Source organism: Sorghum bicolor, chromosome 4 (genome assembly GCF_000003195.3).
Source record: "Sorghum bicolor cultivar BTx623 chromosome 4, Sorghum_bicolor_NCBIv3, whole genome shotgun sequence".
In the NCBI taxonomy this organism is placed as follows: domain Eukaryota; kingdom Viridiplantae; phylum Streptophyta; class Magnoliopsida; order Poales; family Poaceae; genus Sorghum; species Sorghum bicolor.
Window position 1 is genome coordinate 60438230 of NC_012873.2, and position 18432 is coordinate 60456661.

The following is an 18432-nucleotide window of genomic DNA, read 5'->3' on the forward strand; positions in this document are numbered from 1 at the left end:
CGTCCGACCGACGAGGTGGGGAGGGCCGCGGCGTGAACGTGCTCACACGTCTTTTGTAGCGTGACGATTTTACTCCGCTCACGTGAAGCGGCGTTGCATAATATTAGCTCCCCCCCTGTGTGGCTATGTGTCGTGTGTGGCTGAAAACTGAAAAGGGTCAGCACAATCATAGTGAAATAACGTCTGTCCCTCCCTACCAATGGACCTTTTTCCGGTGCACAGTGCCAGTGTTGGGCCAAACTACACCGGTTTGGTCGACCTGGCCCATATTCGGGTCTCTCGGCACTGTTCATTGGTCCGATTTGCCTCTGGTATTTCCCACCAACTCACCGAACTCTACGCCGGGGCGGCCCGGGCCTAGGAGAAGCGCAAAGCCAACCTGCTACGATAGTCCACTGCACACATTTTACAGGAAACAAAGTCGTGTGCAGGCCGGCCTTGTTCTTGTTCCCCAGGGCCTCTGCGTCCTCTGGCTTGGTCTCTTCTTCTACCATCATAAACTGACGGGTTCTTCAAACTTTTCCAGATTAGTAGGTTCTTATTAGAGAAGTCTATGTAGTTAGGCCCTGTTTAGTTCCCCACCTAAAATTTTTTCATCCATCCCATCGAATCTTTGGACACATGTATGAAACATTAATTAAATATAGATAAAAAAATAAACTAATTACACAGTTTAGTTAAGAATCGCGAGACGAATCTTTTAAGCCTAGTTACTCCATGATTAGCCTTAAGTGCTATAGTAACCCACATATGCTAATGACAGATTAATTATGCTTAATAAATTTGTCTTGCAGTTTCCTGACGAGCTATGTAATTTGTTTTTTTATTAGTTTCTAAAACCCCTCCCGACATCCTTCCGACACATCCGATGTGACACCCCAAAAATTTTCGTTCCCAATCTAAACAGGCCCTTAGTATGTGCAAAGATCTGATGCCTCGTCATGGTGCGGAGATGACACTGAGATTTTATGGTATGATATGTTGAAAGCAAATACTACAATATGACTGGAAGTACTGCAGGCGTTCAACTGCTGAATTTTACCGACCTAGCTCATTCATGATCTCAGATGTCATGTTGCCAGGGATTTCAGACGTTATCAAGTTGCTCAGTCTCCGGTATGTAACGGTGCCGAAAGGGTAAAATCGACGAGTTACACAGAACAGAACACGTCAGGTCACGACTGCATTACGCAAAAGGCAGCTTCATTGCTCTGAACTCAACAGGGAACAGGCAGTTCGAAAAACAAGAACCTGACAAAAGTTCAACACGCCCACGCACGCACAGAGCGGTAGACCGACCTGACATGCACTGTCTACGAACGGTGTCGAGAAGCCATTCAACTCCAGGGATATTCACACACACACACACGGACACACGAACACACATCGACGCACGCAGCAACATGGTGAACGAAACCTACGGACAGGACAGGACGAGCCAACACAGAAAAGCAAAAGCACAGAAGAAACGAAACGGTTGATCTGCTCAGGGCCCCCGGCCCGGAGCAAAGGCCGATCATCAGCTCGTCGACGGCCACTCCCGGCGGATGTCGAAGGTGTAGTTGATCTCCAGGTAGCACTTCCGGTCGTCGTCGAGGAACTGTCAAAACCCCAGACGCCAAACCCTTGTGAACTCTCAAGTCTGAAGTTACTGTACACCCCTGAACTGAAAAAGGACTCGTGCTGCATCCACACGTACCTTGGTCCTGGCAGAGTAGGACCCCCGGGCAAACATTCCTGACGGGGTGGTGTCCTCTGGCGTCACGTACGTGTAGGGCTCCAGCTGGGGGCTGAACGTGCCCAGCATCTCCTTGGCTCTGTCAACTGCGTGACAACCAAACCAGCAGACCGTGAGCTGTGACCAAACTGATGATTGGCACACTAGGGGACGTGGTCGTGCGTCGTGCGCACAAATGGTGTGTTCCACCAGCAGATCCTGGCGGTTGTTGGGTTTCAGCGTTTCAGTGTCGTTTCTCACCTTTGATGCCGGTCTTCCAGACGGTGTTGGTGTAGCGGAGGCCGGAGACGATGTTGTTGCTGACGGAGAAGGTGAACTTGAGCCGGTACGGGGAGCCTTCCTTGAGGGTGAACCACACGCCCTTGGCCTTGGGCTCCACCGGCAGCGGCAGGAAGATGTCGGGCCGCCCCGGCGACAGGATCGACAGGCTCATTATCTTCACGTCCGGCTCCAGCGTCTCTGCGAACATTTGCAGGATGTTCAAAATTCAGATCTGCTTCGAGCCCAACTCCCCTTCATTCAAACGGCTGAGAAGGTTTTAATGTACTACAGTACTTTAATTTCAAACAAGAAACGTTCAGAAAACTATCTGTGCTCTATTGGAGCGTTGGAGGGCAGGCTGATTCTGAGCATGAACGCACGAAAATGTGTCTACTGTTCCTAATAAAAAACCAGAAACGTGCTTAACATACAACGAAAAATTCGTGATGCATGAAAATGTGTACTAACATTAGTCTAAAAAGTCTAAACCAAAGGCAATGCTCCACGAACAAATGCCTGCATCCTGCAAGATGTGCTGATCTTAAAAGCAGCAAAAGCAACAGATAAACTACCATCACAAGTTCAGAACAACGAGTCAACGACGACAACCAGTATGCCACTTTTCAGGATTGGAAGGTGCTGACATTAGGCCTTGTTTAGTTTGGCAAAAATTTTGGATTTTGGGGACTATAGCACTTTTGTTTGTTTGTGTCAAATATTGTCCAATCATAGACTAATTAGGGTCAAAAGATTGATCTCGCGATTTACTGTGTAATTAGTTTTTATTTTCGTCTTGTAACACTCTCGTGTTAAGCGAACTAAAAACGAAACATGTCATCATGAGCATTGCATAGTTTAATTGTTAAGTAAACCCTGATGCATTAACTTAAAATAAGTTTAAATTGGATGAATGTGTTTAGGAATTAAAGTGTGTTTATTTTATGTATGGATGCTTGTTTTGGAGTTTAAAACCTTGGGTGAAAGTTTTCCGAGAAGCTTAAGGGGGGAAACCCTAATTTCAAAACCCTAGATTTGCCCCTTTTTGTGCAATTCAAAAACAAAGCAAAATTTGAAGTTGAGTTCAAAAGCAAAGTTGTAGATATTGTCAAGATGTACAACTTTGGTGTTTTGAGTTTTTGGAGTTTCCATACAAAATTCAAAGTAATTTTGAAAATACAGATTTCCAGAAAGTGTCCCCTTTTCAAACTTAAATCCCCAATTCAAAATCTGTTTGGAATTTTGAAAACTGGTCAACATGAAAGTTGTAGGGCTTGAAAAGTTGAACAACTTTCATGTTGGGAGTTTTTCAAGTTGTTATGCAAAATCAAAAGTAATTTTTGAAATTCTGTTTTGCCCCAATTCAAAAATTTGGAATTGAGCTTGAATTTCAAACTGTTTGGCCAATCTAGCTATTTTCCACTCAGAATTAGCTCTGGCCACCAAAAGATGTTTTGTAGCTTACAAAATTTTGCACAAGTTTCTTTTTGGTGAAAATTTGACTTCAGTTCAATTTTTGGTCGATTTTTGCAAAAGGACAGAAAGGGGTAAATGGGGATAAGTTCTAGCCCTGTTCATGGCGGTGGACAACCGAGCGTTGATCGGCGTTTGCCAGCGCGTGAACCACCGTTTCATCTCGTCCAAGCACGTGCTCGCGTCCGTGGCAAGGTGAAGCAGCTGCTGGCGAAGTGGAGCGCGACGTGCCTTTCTATCTTGCGCTCACCGACGTCGTTTTGCCACGGAGCACCGACGGGCAGCATGTCACTCCAATCCAAAATTCACCGCCACGGTTGATCCATATCCAAATTCACCGTGGGCATATCTTCGTTACTTCCTTGCGCATCTCCAGAACCCACCCTTCTTTCCTCATTCGCACCAGAGCACCGGAATTTACTATTCTCCTTCCCGTCGGCGACAGAGCGCCACCGTGGTCAAGCTCATCGTGGTCAGCCCATCCGGGCAACCTTCTGCTCTCTTTTCCTCTCGTCTTTGCTTCGTCATGACCTTGTGATGCTCATCGACTCGTTCTTTTCTCCGTTGCTTCACAGCTGTCACCGGAACGTCGGCTTCTTCGTCGGAGCTCGCCGCCGGAATCACTGGTCGCGTGGACGAGCAACACCCGACTGTTCTCCGCTCCTTCTCTCTGCGTCAGCACACCCAGGGTGAGACACCGATGCTTCCTGACCTCTCCATTCTTTCTCTACCAGCCTAGAGCCACCGGCGTAAGCACCGCCGCGGCCATGTCCGCCGCCGCTCGTGGCCAGAGTTCGTTAGAGCAGTAGAGTGCGGGTTTGCTAGCTTATTTGGTTGCGGGTTGCTTGCTGGTGCTCGTGCTCGTCTCAGTTTGGCTCGGGGTGACCGGAGTTGGCCGGCGTAACCCACGCCACCGTGTTCTGCCGCGCTCTGGACGGCCGGAGCGTCGGGGACCTCGCAGTTGTAAAGATGAGAAAGGGGAGGGGTTTGTTTGCAAAGCCGTAGACTCATGTGAACAGTAGCCTGGTCTGCGGGTTGGTTTCTAGGGAAGTCGAGGGTTTTTCTGCAAAACTGCCAGCGCGCGCGGGGGAAGGCCGGCTGGGCCAAGTTCACGCGGGCTTGGGCCGAGCTCCTGGGCCGCAGAGGCACAGTTTTGTTTTTCTTTTTCCTTTTTGTTTAAAAATGGTTGATGTTTGAATTTCTGTCATAAATTGTTTGGTGATCCAAAAATGATGAAAATTTTTGTATCTGCTCCCTGAAATGTTTAGAACCCAATAAAAATATTAGATTCCATTTTCTGGTAGTTTGCATGTATATGAAAATTGCCCCTGTTTATTAATGAATAAACCTTCCATGAATTTTAACAATTTATAGATATATCCAAAAATTATGAAATTTAATATGTGAACTTGTGTTAATATTATCTAGCTTCAGAAATTATTTCAGTTATTTTTGATTAAGTATGCTCTGTTTATTAATAAAGCTATTTAAATGCTTATAAAAGAAATAGAAATAATTATTCCTTTAGGCTTTGGGGTGATATTTTGGATTGTTTGACAACCATGGTTACTTGGCATGATATGCTCCCTGGTTATGGTTTATTTCATATAAATGATCTTTGTTGTATGATAGCTTCACAATCTTGTTTAATAAAGATGATAAAATTGGTTTAGTAATACTCTATGCTTTGATAGCTAGATTAATTTATTTCTTTACCATGAAGGTAAATTGTACTCGAGATAATCATAGTTTGTTGTTATCATCCAAGAACATGTAACCTATCTTTATCATGCCTTAAGTATATCATGATCATGCATATGCACTTTTACGTATAGAATACGCTCCGGAAGAAGCTGATCCCCAGTGGGTTTCTTCCGAGTTTGTGGATCCTTCGGGTATTGTTGAGTTGCCGAACGTCCCCTCCGACCAAGGCAAGCCCCGGACATTAAACCCTATCCTTGTATTTTCATAAAGTTATTTATATCATTTGAGTTAATATGATGCATTAGGTGAATAGGAGTTGAGTGAATCCTATTTGCTGCATTATCTACCTTGATGATTTCAATATTAACCTTGATACCTGCTTTATGAAAATGCTTAGTATGCTTAGCCCTGCTTATTAGATAAGTTTTCAAATGAGAACGTTTGAAGGGTAGTGGAATACTGTTATGGTTAATAATATTTAAACTTGAGACCGGTCGGTGGACTTGCTTTAAGAATGGAGTCTTAAAGTAGTGTCTCCAACTGAGTCGATTAAGGACCGTACCGTTGATTGGCCTGTTGTGATTGAGAACTTTGAGTACAGCCCACATGCGCTGGTAAGCCTTACCTATAGCTATTCCGATACTTGAGAACGGCTAACCGCGTACTGGGAGTGGAGAGATGGCGAGAGTAGCGTGTACCCACCTTACGGATCTGAGATGACCGGGAAACATCTAGATTGGCTGTAGGATGGTGGTGTACTGTACTCTCGGGTGACGCTGGACCCGTTCTTGTATGGGAGGATCTATAGAAAAGGTTGATATATGCAAGATTAAGTTCTACATATGTCGTGTGGTACTGAATCCCCAGCTGGGTTTAATCGATTCGAATCGCCGTGTTTCCTCGGATATGGGGCCTCAATCCTCGTACCATCATCGTAGTAATAAGTGAATCTTTGGTGTAAGAAAGAGATGATTTGCTTATGAAAGTTTGACAATGATAGTGGCTAGTTATAAGTGATAATCTTGAGTTAAAACTTGAAAGTAGGCTTTACTCTTAGTAAGCTTTTATGCAAAAGAAATACTTGATCTTGTTAAAGCTTTACCTTGAATCCCCATAGCCTGCATACCTGAGTCTTCACCTCTTTTATAGTCGGTTAAGTCTTGTTGAGTACTTTTGTACTCAGGGTTTTATTAACCCATGTTGCAGGTGAACCTCTTGATTATCCTTTTGATGGTCATGGTTATTTTACTCTTGTGGAGGAGAGTGATGATGATGAACCTGATGTGTGACCTTGGGCAAGTAAAAACTTATTGTGTGATCTATGGTTTATGTAATATAAAGTTCCGAAGCTTTTATGTATCAAATACTTATGGTTTGTAAACTATGAACTTAAGTTTCAATCTATGTTATGTAACCTTTCCGCTTTTACTCTGATTTCTCTTATCTATGAAATGTTGTAATACTGTGATGCTTGATGAGGGAATTCCTGAAAAGAAGGTTACGTGGATGATTCGGGTTTCCCGAGGACACCCGACAGACTTCTTGAGTCATTTGGAACTCGTGCACTTCGATCAGAAGTCTTTGGGACAATGATGTGTGCATGTGGGCCAATTAATTCAGGAGGTTCTGCCACAGCTGGTATCGGAGCCAGGTTTCCCTTAGAAAGTATAGCAGTATTCGATTTTGAAAACTTCAAAAGCTTTTGAGTCAAACTAAATTTCAAATTAGTTTGGGTCCAAATTGCTTTTAAGCTTGTCTTATGCTTCTAACTTGTCTCAATTCATTCTGTAGACTTATCCTTCTATTCAAATGGATATGTTCTTAGTATAATTATGGTGATATTTATATACAAGGAACGATGCTTATAATATTATAATATTGCCCTAATTATGAAAAGAAAGTTTATGCACTTTTATATCAAGTGACTAATTTAAAGTTAATTACTTGTTTGATGTATGCCTTGTTCGTAAGTACGTTTCATGCATCATTATTGATAACATGTAATTAACCTTCCTCCTTAAAGTTGTTATAATTAGAGGTAATATGTCCATCTAATTGTAAAACTCTATCCTTTAACCTTGGAACATATATAGTTCTAATATTCAAAATAAAAATATTTTGGCAGATGGCTCGTACCCGCCTAACCGCTCGCAAGTCCACCGGAGGTCGTGTCCCCAGGCACCAGTTGGCATCAAGGGATCCGCCACCCTCCGATAGCAGTGACAGCAGCACTGACAACTCCAGCGACGGAAACGGGAGTGACACCAGCGGAGGTCCTCCTTCGCCAAGGACCTACAGGCTTATGAAGAATGATCTGCGCCTGATGCTCACTGACAACATCAATATGGAAGTTCAGCTGTACCATATGGCAGGGTATGTGGTCAACCTTGAGGCCTATACCAACATCCTCCATGAGGAAGTGCACCAGCTGCAGGATGCCCTCAATCCACCCGAGGCTCCTGAAGCAGCAGAGGAAGGACCAGTTGTCATCCAAGTGGATAGTGATACTTCTGAGGATGAAGCAGAAGAACCAGGAACCCCCACTCCAGATGAGGGTGTTACCACCAGTGAGTCGGATATGGATGACGACTAGGTGTTGAGTAGGCACGAAGTATGACCTAGTGTGCTCTTCTGACTTTGTAACTTAGTTAGTCAGAAAACCTCTAGTATGGAAAGTTGTGTAAGATAGTGGTTTCAAGTAGTCTTGCTCGGGAGCGGACTTGTATGATAAATAAGATGAACGTGTTTGTGCTATGTAAGTCATGATGTTTAAGTAAGTATGTTAATCGAAGTGTGATGTGTTTATAAAACAGATGTCTGCTAACAACCATGGAGCTAGTTCGTCCCAGGGTGGGGATGATTTTCCTAATGCACCACCAGTTCCACCATCTTTGGCTGATGCAATTGCAGCATTAGTCAATGCAACAACTCTGTTGGCACAGAATCAGAATGTTGGTCAGCGTGGCCGTGGTCGCCATAACCGAGAGGAAACCACATATGTTGACTTCACAGATACTCGTCCCCCAGTTTTCACAAAAGCTGATGAACCTCTTGAAGCTGAGGATTGGCTTCGCACTATGGAGCAAAAGTTCAGTCTCATCAACTGTACTGAAACCCAGAAGCCAGTTTTCGCCGCTCAGCAGCTGAGAGGAGCAGCAGGAGTTTGGTGGGAAAACTTACTGGCTGTTCAACCAGCCCGCCACCGAATCACTTGGGGAGAATTCAAGAAAGCCTTCAGGGCTCATTACATTCCCAAAGGAGTTATGAAAATGAAGCTCGAAGAGTTCTTAGCTCTCCGTCAGGGGGATGACTCAGTCATACAGTATATTGGAAAGTTTAATCATCTGTCCCAATATGCAATTGATCAAGTCAACACTGATGAAAAGAAGAAGGATTGTTTCATGAGAGGCTTGAATACAAAGCTTCAACTAATGATGGCATCGTGTGGCAATATATCTTATCATGAGGCAGTGAACATCGCCATCTCCAGTGAAGAAAAGAACCGCAAACATAAGGAGGCTAAGAAGAAGAAGGGGTTTGTCTCAGGGTCTGGATCATCTGGCGGCAACAAGAAGCGTCAAAGGCTTGTATATCATCCAGCTCAGCAGTTCCGCCCATCTTATCGCCCTCCTTATCAGCCACCTCAGCAGCAGAATATGCAGAAGAGTTTTGCAAGGCCTGCAATGCCGTTCAATGTTCAACGTCAGCCGAATGCTCCTGCCATTCGTCCGCCAGTACCACAAGCTGCCAGTAACCCTTGCTACAATTGTGGGAAGAGTGGACATTTTTCTCGTGAATGACCATATCCAAGGCAAAATGTTCCAAATGTCAATGCACCAAGACCAGTTGGAAATCAGCAAGCAAATCAGAACAAAGGTCATGCCCAGAATCAGCAGAAGGGTAAGGGTACTCAGAAAACAGGAAGGGTTTTCCATACTCAAGTTGAAGCTATACCTGAGGGAGAACCAGTGATGCTTGGTATGTTCCCTGTTGCCCAACACTCAGCGCTTACACTTTTTGATTCTGGTGCATCACATACTTTTATGAATAGAACATTTGCGGAAAAGCATAATATACCCATTGGTGCAACCAAAGATGAGTTCTTTATACAGTCACCTGGGGGTCGACTATGCACTAAGGAAATGGTACATCAGGTACCAATAGACTTGGGTGGATATATATTTCCAACATCCATGATAGTGTTAAAAGATCCGAGTATAGATGTGATCTTGGGTATGAACTGGATGAGCCAGAGAGGTGCAGTTATAGACACCTTAAATAGAACCATCAAGGTCAACTTACCTGATAGCAAGTCTCAACTTCTTATCCATCTTCCTACCCTTAAGAGAGCAGTTGAACAAGTGTGTGCTATCTCTGTTAAGGAAATCAAGGATATTCCAGTGGTCTGTGAGTTTCCTGATGTGTTTCCAGAAGATTTACCTGGTCTGCCACCTGATCGTGATGTGGAGTTTGAAATAGAGCTCAAGCCAGGGACAGCACCAATATCCAGAAGAGCCTATAGAATGCCACCAAAAGAATTAGCAGAACTAAAAACTCAGTTGCAAGAATTGATGGATAAAGGTTTCATTCGACCTAGTTCATCACCATGGGGTTGTCCGGCCATCTTTGTGAAGAAAAAGGATAATACCTTGAGGTTATGTGTGGACTATCGTCCTTTGAATGAGGTAACAATCAAGAATAAGTATCCTTTGCCCCGTATTGATCTTCTCTTTGATCAACTAACTGGTGCTAAGGTATTTTCAAAAATAGACTTGAGATCGGGGTATCATCAAATTAAGATCAAGCCAAAAGATGTTCCGAAAACAGCATTCACTACCAGATATGGTTTGTATGAATATCTGGTCATGTCTTTTGGTCTGACAAATGCCCCAACACATTTTATGTATTTGATGAATTCAGTGTTCATGCCAGAATTAGATAAGTTCGTGGTGGTATTCATTGATGACATTCTCATCTATTCCAAAACTAAAGAAGAGCATGAAGAGCATCTCAGGATAGTGTTGACTCGCCTGAGAGAACATCAGTTATATGCTAAGTTTAGCAAGTGTGAATTTTGGATAGATGAAGTTCAATTTTTGGGCCATGTCCTGTCAGCTGAAGGTGTTGCAGTAGATCCAAGCAAAGTTCAAGAAGTTCTTGACTGGAAATCACCAACTTCAGTACATCAAGTTCGGAGTTTCTTAGGATTAGCAGGGTATTATCGCAGGTTTATCCCTGACTTCTCCAAGATCTCTAAGCCAATGACAACACTGCTAAAGAATGATACCAAGTTTGTGTGGTCATCCGAGTGTGAAGAAGCTTTTCGGACTTTGAAGAAGTTGTTGACCACTGCACCAGTGCTAGCTCAACCTGATATTGAAAAATCTTTTGATGTGTATTGTGATGCTTCAGGCAAAGGCATTGGGTGTGTACTAATGCAAGAAGGCAGAGTTATTGCATATGCTTCACGACAACTTAAGCGTCACGAAGAGCATTATCCAACCCATGATCTAGAGTTGGCAGCTGTAGTCCATGCTCTGAAGATCTGGCGACATTATCTATTGGGCAATACTTGTCACATATATACTGATCATAAGAGTTTGAAATACATCTTTACTCAGTCAGAATTGAATATGCGCCAGAGAAGATGGTTAGAACTGATAAAAGATTATGATATTGAGGTACACTATCACCCAGGCAAAGCCAATGTGGTGGCAGATGCACTCAGTCGAAAGAGTCATTGCAATTGTCTGGAAATTAAGCCTATAGACCTTACCTTGTGCTATGAATTTGAAAAGTTAGGTCTTGAGATGATTCCACAAGGGAGTTTGACAAATATGACAGTTCAGTCATCTATCAAAGATCAGATTATTACAGCCCAGCAAGAAAATAAGGGTATAATCTTTTTGAAAAGAAAGGTTCAGTCTGAACCAAATTCCAAGTTCAGAATAGATGAAGCTGGAGTGATTTGGTTCAAGGATCGTTTAGTAGTTCCAAAAGTCCCTGAACTCAGAAAACAAATTCTTGATGAAGCTCATGCAACAAGACTTTCAATCCATCCAGGCAGTAATAAGATGTATCATGATTTAAAACAAAGATTCTGGTGGACTAAGATGAAGCTTGAAATTGCTAGTTATGTGGCTAGATGTGATACTTGTCAAAAGGTGAAAGCAGTTCATCTTAGATCTGCTGGAGAATTGCAACCGTTGCCAATTCCATCTTGGAAATGGGATGACATTAGTATGGACTTCATAGTGGGTTTACCCAGAACCTCGAGAGGGTTTGATTCCATATGGGTCATTGTTGATCGCCTAACCAAATCGGCCCATTTCATTCCAGTAAGAAAGGATTATCGAGCTTCTGACTATGCTAAGATATACTTTAACAGAATTGTGAGTCTACATGGTGTTCCAAAGACTATTGTATCTGATAGAGGGACACAATTTGTGAATGCTTTCTGGAAGCATTTGCATAAGTCCTTAGGTACTAAACTTCTGCATAGTACAGCTTATCATCCACAGACTGGAGGTCAGACTGAAAGAGTCAATCAGATCTTAGAAGATATGTTAAGATCTTGTGTGCTCAGTTATTCAGAGAAGTGGCACGAATGTTTGCCTTTAGCAGAATTCTCTTATAATAATAGTTATCAAGAGAGCATTAAGATGGCACCATTCGAAGCTCTGTATGGCAGAAGGTGCAGGACACCTTTGAATTGGTCAGAACCTGGAGAACATAGTCTCTTTGGGGTTGACTTAGTCAAAGAAACCGAAGAAAAAGTCAGGCTCATTCGAGAGAACATGAAGATAGCACAGTCCAGGCAAAAGAGTTATGCTGATAAGAGACGCCGATCTCTTAGCTTTGAGATTGGTGATTATGTATATCTCAAAGTGTCACCTATGAAAGGAGTCACTCGATTTGGAGTAAAAGGAAAGTTGGCACCTCGGTATATAGGTCCATATCAAATCCTTGAAAGGTGTGGAAAAGTGGCATATCGTCTCGATTTACCACCACAGTTGTTATCAGTTCACAATGTATTCCATGTCTCTCAATTAAAGAAATGCCTTCAAGTGCCTGATCATATCATTCATGTTGAAGACATTGAGTTAAAGCCTGATCTGACATATTCAGAGTATCCTATCAAGATTCTGGATCAAAAAGATCGAGTTACTCGTAGAAGAACTATCAAATACTACAAGGTGCAATGGAATCAACATACCGAAGATGAAGCCACGTGGGAGTCCGAAGAGTTTCTCTTAGAAAGTTTTCCTGAGTTCTTTTCTTCTGTCTTATCCTTGTAATCTATAGTATAATGAACTACCCCTGTTTTTGTAAAGGTTGGGAATGGAAGTGCTTGACAAATTTCCTTTTCCAGTAGTTAGCCTTTAAGGTAAATCTCGGGACGAGATTTCTTTAAGGGGGAAAGAGCTGTAACACTCTCGTGTTAAGCGAACTAAAAACGAAACATGTCATCATGAGCATTGCATAGTTTAATTGTTAAGTAAACCCTGATGCATTAACTTAAAATAAGTTTAAATTGGATGAATGTGTTTAGGAATTAAAGTGTGTTTATTTTATGTATGGATGCTTGTTTTGGAGTTTAAAACCTTGGGTGAAAGTTTTCCGAGAAGCTTAAGGGGGGAAACCCTAATTTCAAAACCCTAGATTTGCCCCTTTTTGTGCAATTCAAAAACAAAGCAAAATTTGAAGTTGAGTTCAAAAGCAAAGTTGTAGATATTGTCAAGATGTACAACTTTGGTGTTTTGAGTTTTTGGAGTTTCCATACAAAATTCAAAGTAATTTTGAAAATACAGATTTCCGGAAAGTGTCCCCTTTTCAAACTTAAATCCCCAATTCAAAATCTGTTTGGAATTTTGAAAACTGGTCAACATGAAAGTTGTAGGGCTTGAAAAGTTGAACAACTTTCATGTTGGGAGTTTTTCAAGTTGTTATGCAAAATCAAAAGTAATTTTTGAAATTCTGTTTTGCCCCAATTCAAAAATTTGGAATTGAGCTTGAATTTCAAACTGTTTGGCCAATCTAGCTATTTTCCACTCAGAATTAGCTCTGGCCACCAAAAGATGTTTTGTAGCTTACAAAATTTTGCACAAGTTTCTTTTTGGTGAAAATTTGACTTCAGTTCAATTTTTGGTCGATTTTTGCAAAAGGACAGAAAGGGGTAAATGGGGATAAGTTCTAGCCCTGTTCATGGCGGTGGACAACCGAGCGTTGATCGGCGTTTGCCAGCGCGTGAACCACCGTTTCATCTCGTCCAAGCACGTGCTCGCGTCCGTGGCAAGGTGAAGCAGCTGCTGGCGAAGTGGAGCGCGACGTGCCTTTCTATCTTGCGCTCACCGACGTCGTTTTGCCACGGAGCACCGACGGGCAGCATGTCACTCCAATCCAAAATTCACCGCCACGGTTGATCCATATCCAAATTCACCGTGGGCATATCTTCGTTACTTCCTTGCGCATCTCCAGAACCCACCCTTCTTTCCTCATTCGCACCAGAGCACCGGAATTTACTATTCTCCTTCCCGTCGGCGACAGAGCGCCACCGTGGTCAAGCTCATCGTGGTCAGCCCATCCGGGCAACCTTCTGCTCTCTTTTCCTCTCGTCTTTGCTTCGTCATGACCTTGTGATGCTCATCGACTCGTTCTTTTCTCCGTTGCTTCACAGCTGTCACCGGAACGTCGGCTTCTTCGTCGGAGCTCGCCGCCGGAATCACTGGTCGCGTGGACGAGCAACACCCGACTGTTCTCCGCTCCTTCTCTCTGCGTCAGCACACCCAGGGTGAGACACCGATGCTTCCTGACCTCTCCATTCTTTCTCTACCAGCCTAGAGCCACCGGCGTAAGCACCGCCGCGGCCATGTCCGCCGCCGCTCGTGGCCAGAGTTCGTTAGAGCAGTAGAGTGCGGGTTTGCTAGCTTATTTGGTTGCGGGTTGCTTGCTGGTGCTCGTGCTCGTCTCAGTTTGGCTCGGGGTGACCGGAGTTGGCCGGCGTAACCCACGCCACCGTGTTCTGCCGCGCTCTGGACGGCCGGAGCGTCGGGGACCTCGCAGTTGTAAAGATGAGAAAGGGGAGGGGTTTGTTTGCAAAGCCGTAGACTCATGTGAACAGTAGCCTGGTCTGCGGGTTGGTTTCTAGGGAAGTCGAGGGTTTTTCTGCAAAACTGCCAGCGCGCGCGGGGGAAGGCCGGCTGGGCCAAGTTCACGCGGGCTTGGGCCGAGCTCCTGGGCCGCAGAGGCACAGTTTTGTTTTTCTTTTTCCTTTTTGTTTAAAAATGGTTGATGTTTGAATTTCTGTCATAAATTGTTTGGTGATCCAAAAATGATGAAAATTTTTGTATCTGCTCCCTGAAATGTTTAGAACCCAATAAAAATATTAGATTCCATTTTCTGGTAGTTTGCATGTATATGAAAATTGCCCCTGTTTATTAATGAATAAACCTTCCATGAATTTTAACAATTTATAGATATATCCAAAAATTATGAAATTTAATATGTGAACTTGTGTTAATATTATCTAGCTTCAGAAATTATTTCAGTTATTTTTGATTAAGTATGCTCTGTTTATTAATAAAGCTATTTAAATGCTTATAAAAGAAATAGAAATAATTATTCCTTTAGGCTTTGGGGTGATATTTTGGATTGTTTGACAACCATGGTTACTTGGCATGATATGCTCCCTGGTTATGGTTTATTTCATATAAATGATCTTTGTTGTATGATAGCTTCACAATCTTGTTTAATAAAGATGATAAAATTGGTTTAGTAATACTCTATGCTTTGATAGCTAGATTAATTTATTTCTTTACCATGAAGGTAAATTGTACTCGAGATAATCATAGTTTGTTGTTATCATCCAAGAACATGTAACCTATCTTTATCATGCCTTAAGTATATCATGATCATGCATATGCACTTTTACGTATAGAATACGCTCCGGAAGAAGCTGATCCCCAGTGGGTTTCTTCCGAGTTTGTGGATCCTTCGGGTATTGTTGAGTTGCCGAACGTCCCCTCCGACCAAGGCAAGCCCCGGACATTAAACCCTATCCTTGTATTTTCATAAAGTTATTTATATCATTTGAGTTAATATGATGCATTAGGTGAATAGGAGTTGAGTGAATCCTATTTGCTGCATTATCTACCTTGATGATTTCAATATTAACCTTGATACCTGCTTTATGAAAATGCTTAGTATGCTTAGCCCTGCTTATTAGATAAGTTTTCAAATGAGAACGTTTGAAGGGTAGTGGAATACTGTTATGGTTAATAATATTTAAACTTGAGACCGGTCGGTGGACTTGCTTTAAGAATGGAGTCTTAAAGTAGTGTCTCCAACTGAGTCGATTAAGGACCGTACCGTTGATTGGCCTGTTGTGATTGAGAACTTTGAGTACAGCCCACATGCGCTGGTAAGCCTTACCTATAGCTATTCCGATACTTGAGAACGGCTAACCGCGTACTGGGAGTGGAGAGATGGCGAGAGTAGCGTGTACCCACCTTACGGATCTGAGATGACCGGGAAACATCTAGATTGGCTGTAGGATGGTGGTGTACTGTACTCTCGGGTGACGCTGGACCCGTTCTTGTATGGGAGGATCTATAGAAAAGGTTGATATATGCAAGATTAAGTTCTACATATGTCGTGTGGTACTGAATCCCCAGCTGGGTTTAATCGATTCGAATCGCCGTGTTTCCTCGGATATGGGGCCTCAATCCTCGTACCATCATCGTAGTAATAAGTGAATCTTTGGTGTAAGAAAGAGATGATTTGCTTATGAAAGTTTGACAATGATAGTGGCTAGTTATAAGTGATAATCTTGAGTTAAAACTTGAAAGTAGGCTTTACTCTTAGTAAGCTTTTATGCAAAAGAAATACTTGATCTTGTTAAAGCTTTACCTTGAATCCCCATAGCCTGCATACCTGAGTCTTCACCTCTTTTATAGTCGGTTAAGTCTTGTTGAGTACTTTTGTACTCAGGGTTTTATTAACCCATGTTGCAGGTGAACCTCTTGATTATCCTTTTGATGGTCATGGTTATTTTACTCTTGTGGAGGAGAGTGATGATGATGAACCTGATGTGTGACCTTGGGCAAGTAAAAACTTATTGTGTGATCTATGGTTTATGTAATATAAAGTTCCGAAGCTTTTATGTATCAAATACTTATGGTTTGTAAACTATGAACTTAAGTTTCAATCTATGTTATGTAACCTTTCCGCTTTTACTCTGATTTCTCTTATCTATGAAATGTTGTAATACTGTGATGCTTGATGAGGGAATTCCTGAAAAGAAGGTTACGTGGATGATTCGGGTTTCCCGAGGACACCCGACAGACTTCTTGAGTCATTTGGAACTCGTGCACTTCGATCAGAAGTCTTTGGGACAATGATGTGTGCATGTGGGCCAATTAATTCAGGAGGTTCTGCCACACGTCTAAATTTAATACTCCATATATGTGCCGCAATATTCGATGTGACAGTGAAATTTGAATTTTTTTTTTTTTGGGAACTAAACAATGCCTTAGTATCCTATAGCTGGACTTCTAGGGTCCAGGGTTCAAACTATCATTTGAAGAGTAAAATGCATCGATCGATTTGGTCTTTGAATGTGCATTTCTAGGTCTAAAATCTTGATAGGTGGTGCATAAATAGTTCATACTCTTTTGTTTTATGTTTATATTTGTAAAAAACCCCTATATTTATTTTATTTTTCTTTCACAGGCAATAGCAATAGCCTTCACAACTTTCTCCAGAAACGACCGGCAGAAAAGACAGGCAAGCCGGCCGCCGGCCGGCCGACCGACCATTGCAGCTGAGCCCACCGGCCACCGCCTCTCACTTTTACCCGGACGCGTCTTTATTTTCTACGGCAGAACGCAGCGCGATGACGCGAACGTTTCGTGCAGTACGGGGTGTGGCCGGTGCATAGTGCATTAGCGAAGAAAACGGATTAATAAGCAGTTAAGCACGTCACGGGAAACAAATGAATGGCCGGCTCACGGCCATCGCGGTCACGGGGTCCCCATCTCTTGGCAATTGGCATGGCGGTGCTCACATGCGTAGGTGATTCATGTGCCGTTGCCCCACTGGCGCCATTAAACAAGGCCGCGAGGACGCCAGACGGAGCGGCGAGCCAATCAAACGCACGCAATTTGCTTAAAAATCTCGGAAATTTTTTAGCCGCGAGTGCGAGTTTACCTCCCACGGAGTTGAAGTCCACGCTGCCGAGGAGCTGCTCCTTCCATCGCCGCAGGCTCTCGTCGTCCTGCGAGTGAAACGCATGCGTACCCCCCAAAGAAGCACTGTTATTAGTGAAGAAACGCACTTGAATTGACGTGGCTCCTTCGTAACCGAAAGAGACGGACAAGATCGTCGACATGCAGACGGGAACGAAGCTAGGCGTCAATGGCGGTTGATGAGAGGGAAGAATGCATGGCAGCGAGTGGGTGTTCGTACCTTGTCCTTCTCGAGCTGCTCCTTGATGCTGACCATGGGGCCGAGGTCGATGACCTTGGGGGCGTCCTCCTCATCTTCCTCCTCTTCCTCGTGGCAACGCGGCGCCGCCTCGCCGCACTTGCCGTTGATGGGCGCCGCCGCGTCGCCGCCGTGCTCCGCGGGCACCGCTGCTTTCTTGGCCTTCTCCTCCGGTTCCGGGCCGGCGGGGACGTCGACCTTGGAGCAGGAGATGGTCTCCACCGCCGACGACATCGTCGCACGCACGCGCCGGGCACAGCTAGCTCTCGCGGGTCGCACGCAGTGGCGTCTGCCAGCCAAGAAGGACCCGGTACGAGCAGAGAGCGGCGGGGCAAGAAGTGGGAAGAAGCGTGGCAGCGGCGGCAAAGGAAGGAAGGCAGGCGAGGAGAGGCGAGCACAGATACCAAGAGCGCAGCAAAAGGAGCGCGAGCAGAGCACACACACAGGAAGCGAGACGTGGAGAGGGGAGAGGGAGGCGGACACGTCGAGGCGGATTCGGACAGGGGGAAAGGACCGCGGCGCAAGGCTCCAAAAGGGGGGGGGGGGCCGTGCCCCGCGCGCGCGCACGCAGAGGCGCAGAGCGGACGCCGGACGGCGAGGGGAGATGGCTGGATCCAACGATCGGCGATGGCAGCGCTAGTGGCAGAGAGGATAACGGGGGATTTAATTCTCCGCCCGCGGAGCCGCAGGGACGGAGAGGCGACGGAGTGGAGACAACGTGACGGGCACGACCGGCACAACGCGCCGCGCTGCAACACCCCTACAGGTTGTAGTAG

General features: G+C 44.1%; 1 protein-coding gene across 1 annotated transcript; it reads right to left on the minus strand.

The window, feature by feature from the left end:
- LOC8071775 (rho GDP-dissociation inhibitor 1) lies at positions 1176-18429 on the minus strand. The gene is made up of 5 exons (XM_002454337.2): positions 17639-18429; positions 17381-17447; positions 1979-2197; positions 1700-1824; positions 1176-1600 (listed from the first exon to the last, which is right to left on the minus strand). Exons 1-5 carry the CDS (start codon positions 17888-17890, stop codon positions 1520-1522), a joined length of 744 nt encoding a protein of 247 aa, XP_002454382.1. The 5' UTR covers positions 17891-18429; the 3' UTR covers positions 1176-1519.

Coding starts and splice junctions, on each gene's coding strand:
- LOC8071775 (XM_002454337.2), bottom strand. CDS start 17,890: ATGTCGTCGGCGGTGGAGACCATCTCCTGCTCCAAGGTCGACGTCCCC. Junction 1,825..1,978: donor CTGGAAGACCGGCATCAAAG/GTGAGAAACGAC, acceptor GTTGTCACGCAG/TTGACAGAGCCAAGGAGATG. Junction 1,601..1,699: donor CCTACTCTGCCAGGACCAAG/GTACGTGTGGAT, acceptor GGGTTTTGACAG/TTCCTCGACGACGACCGGAA.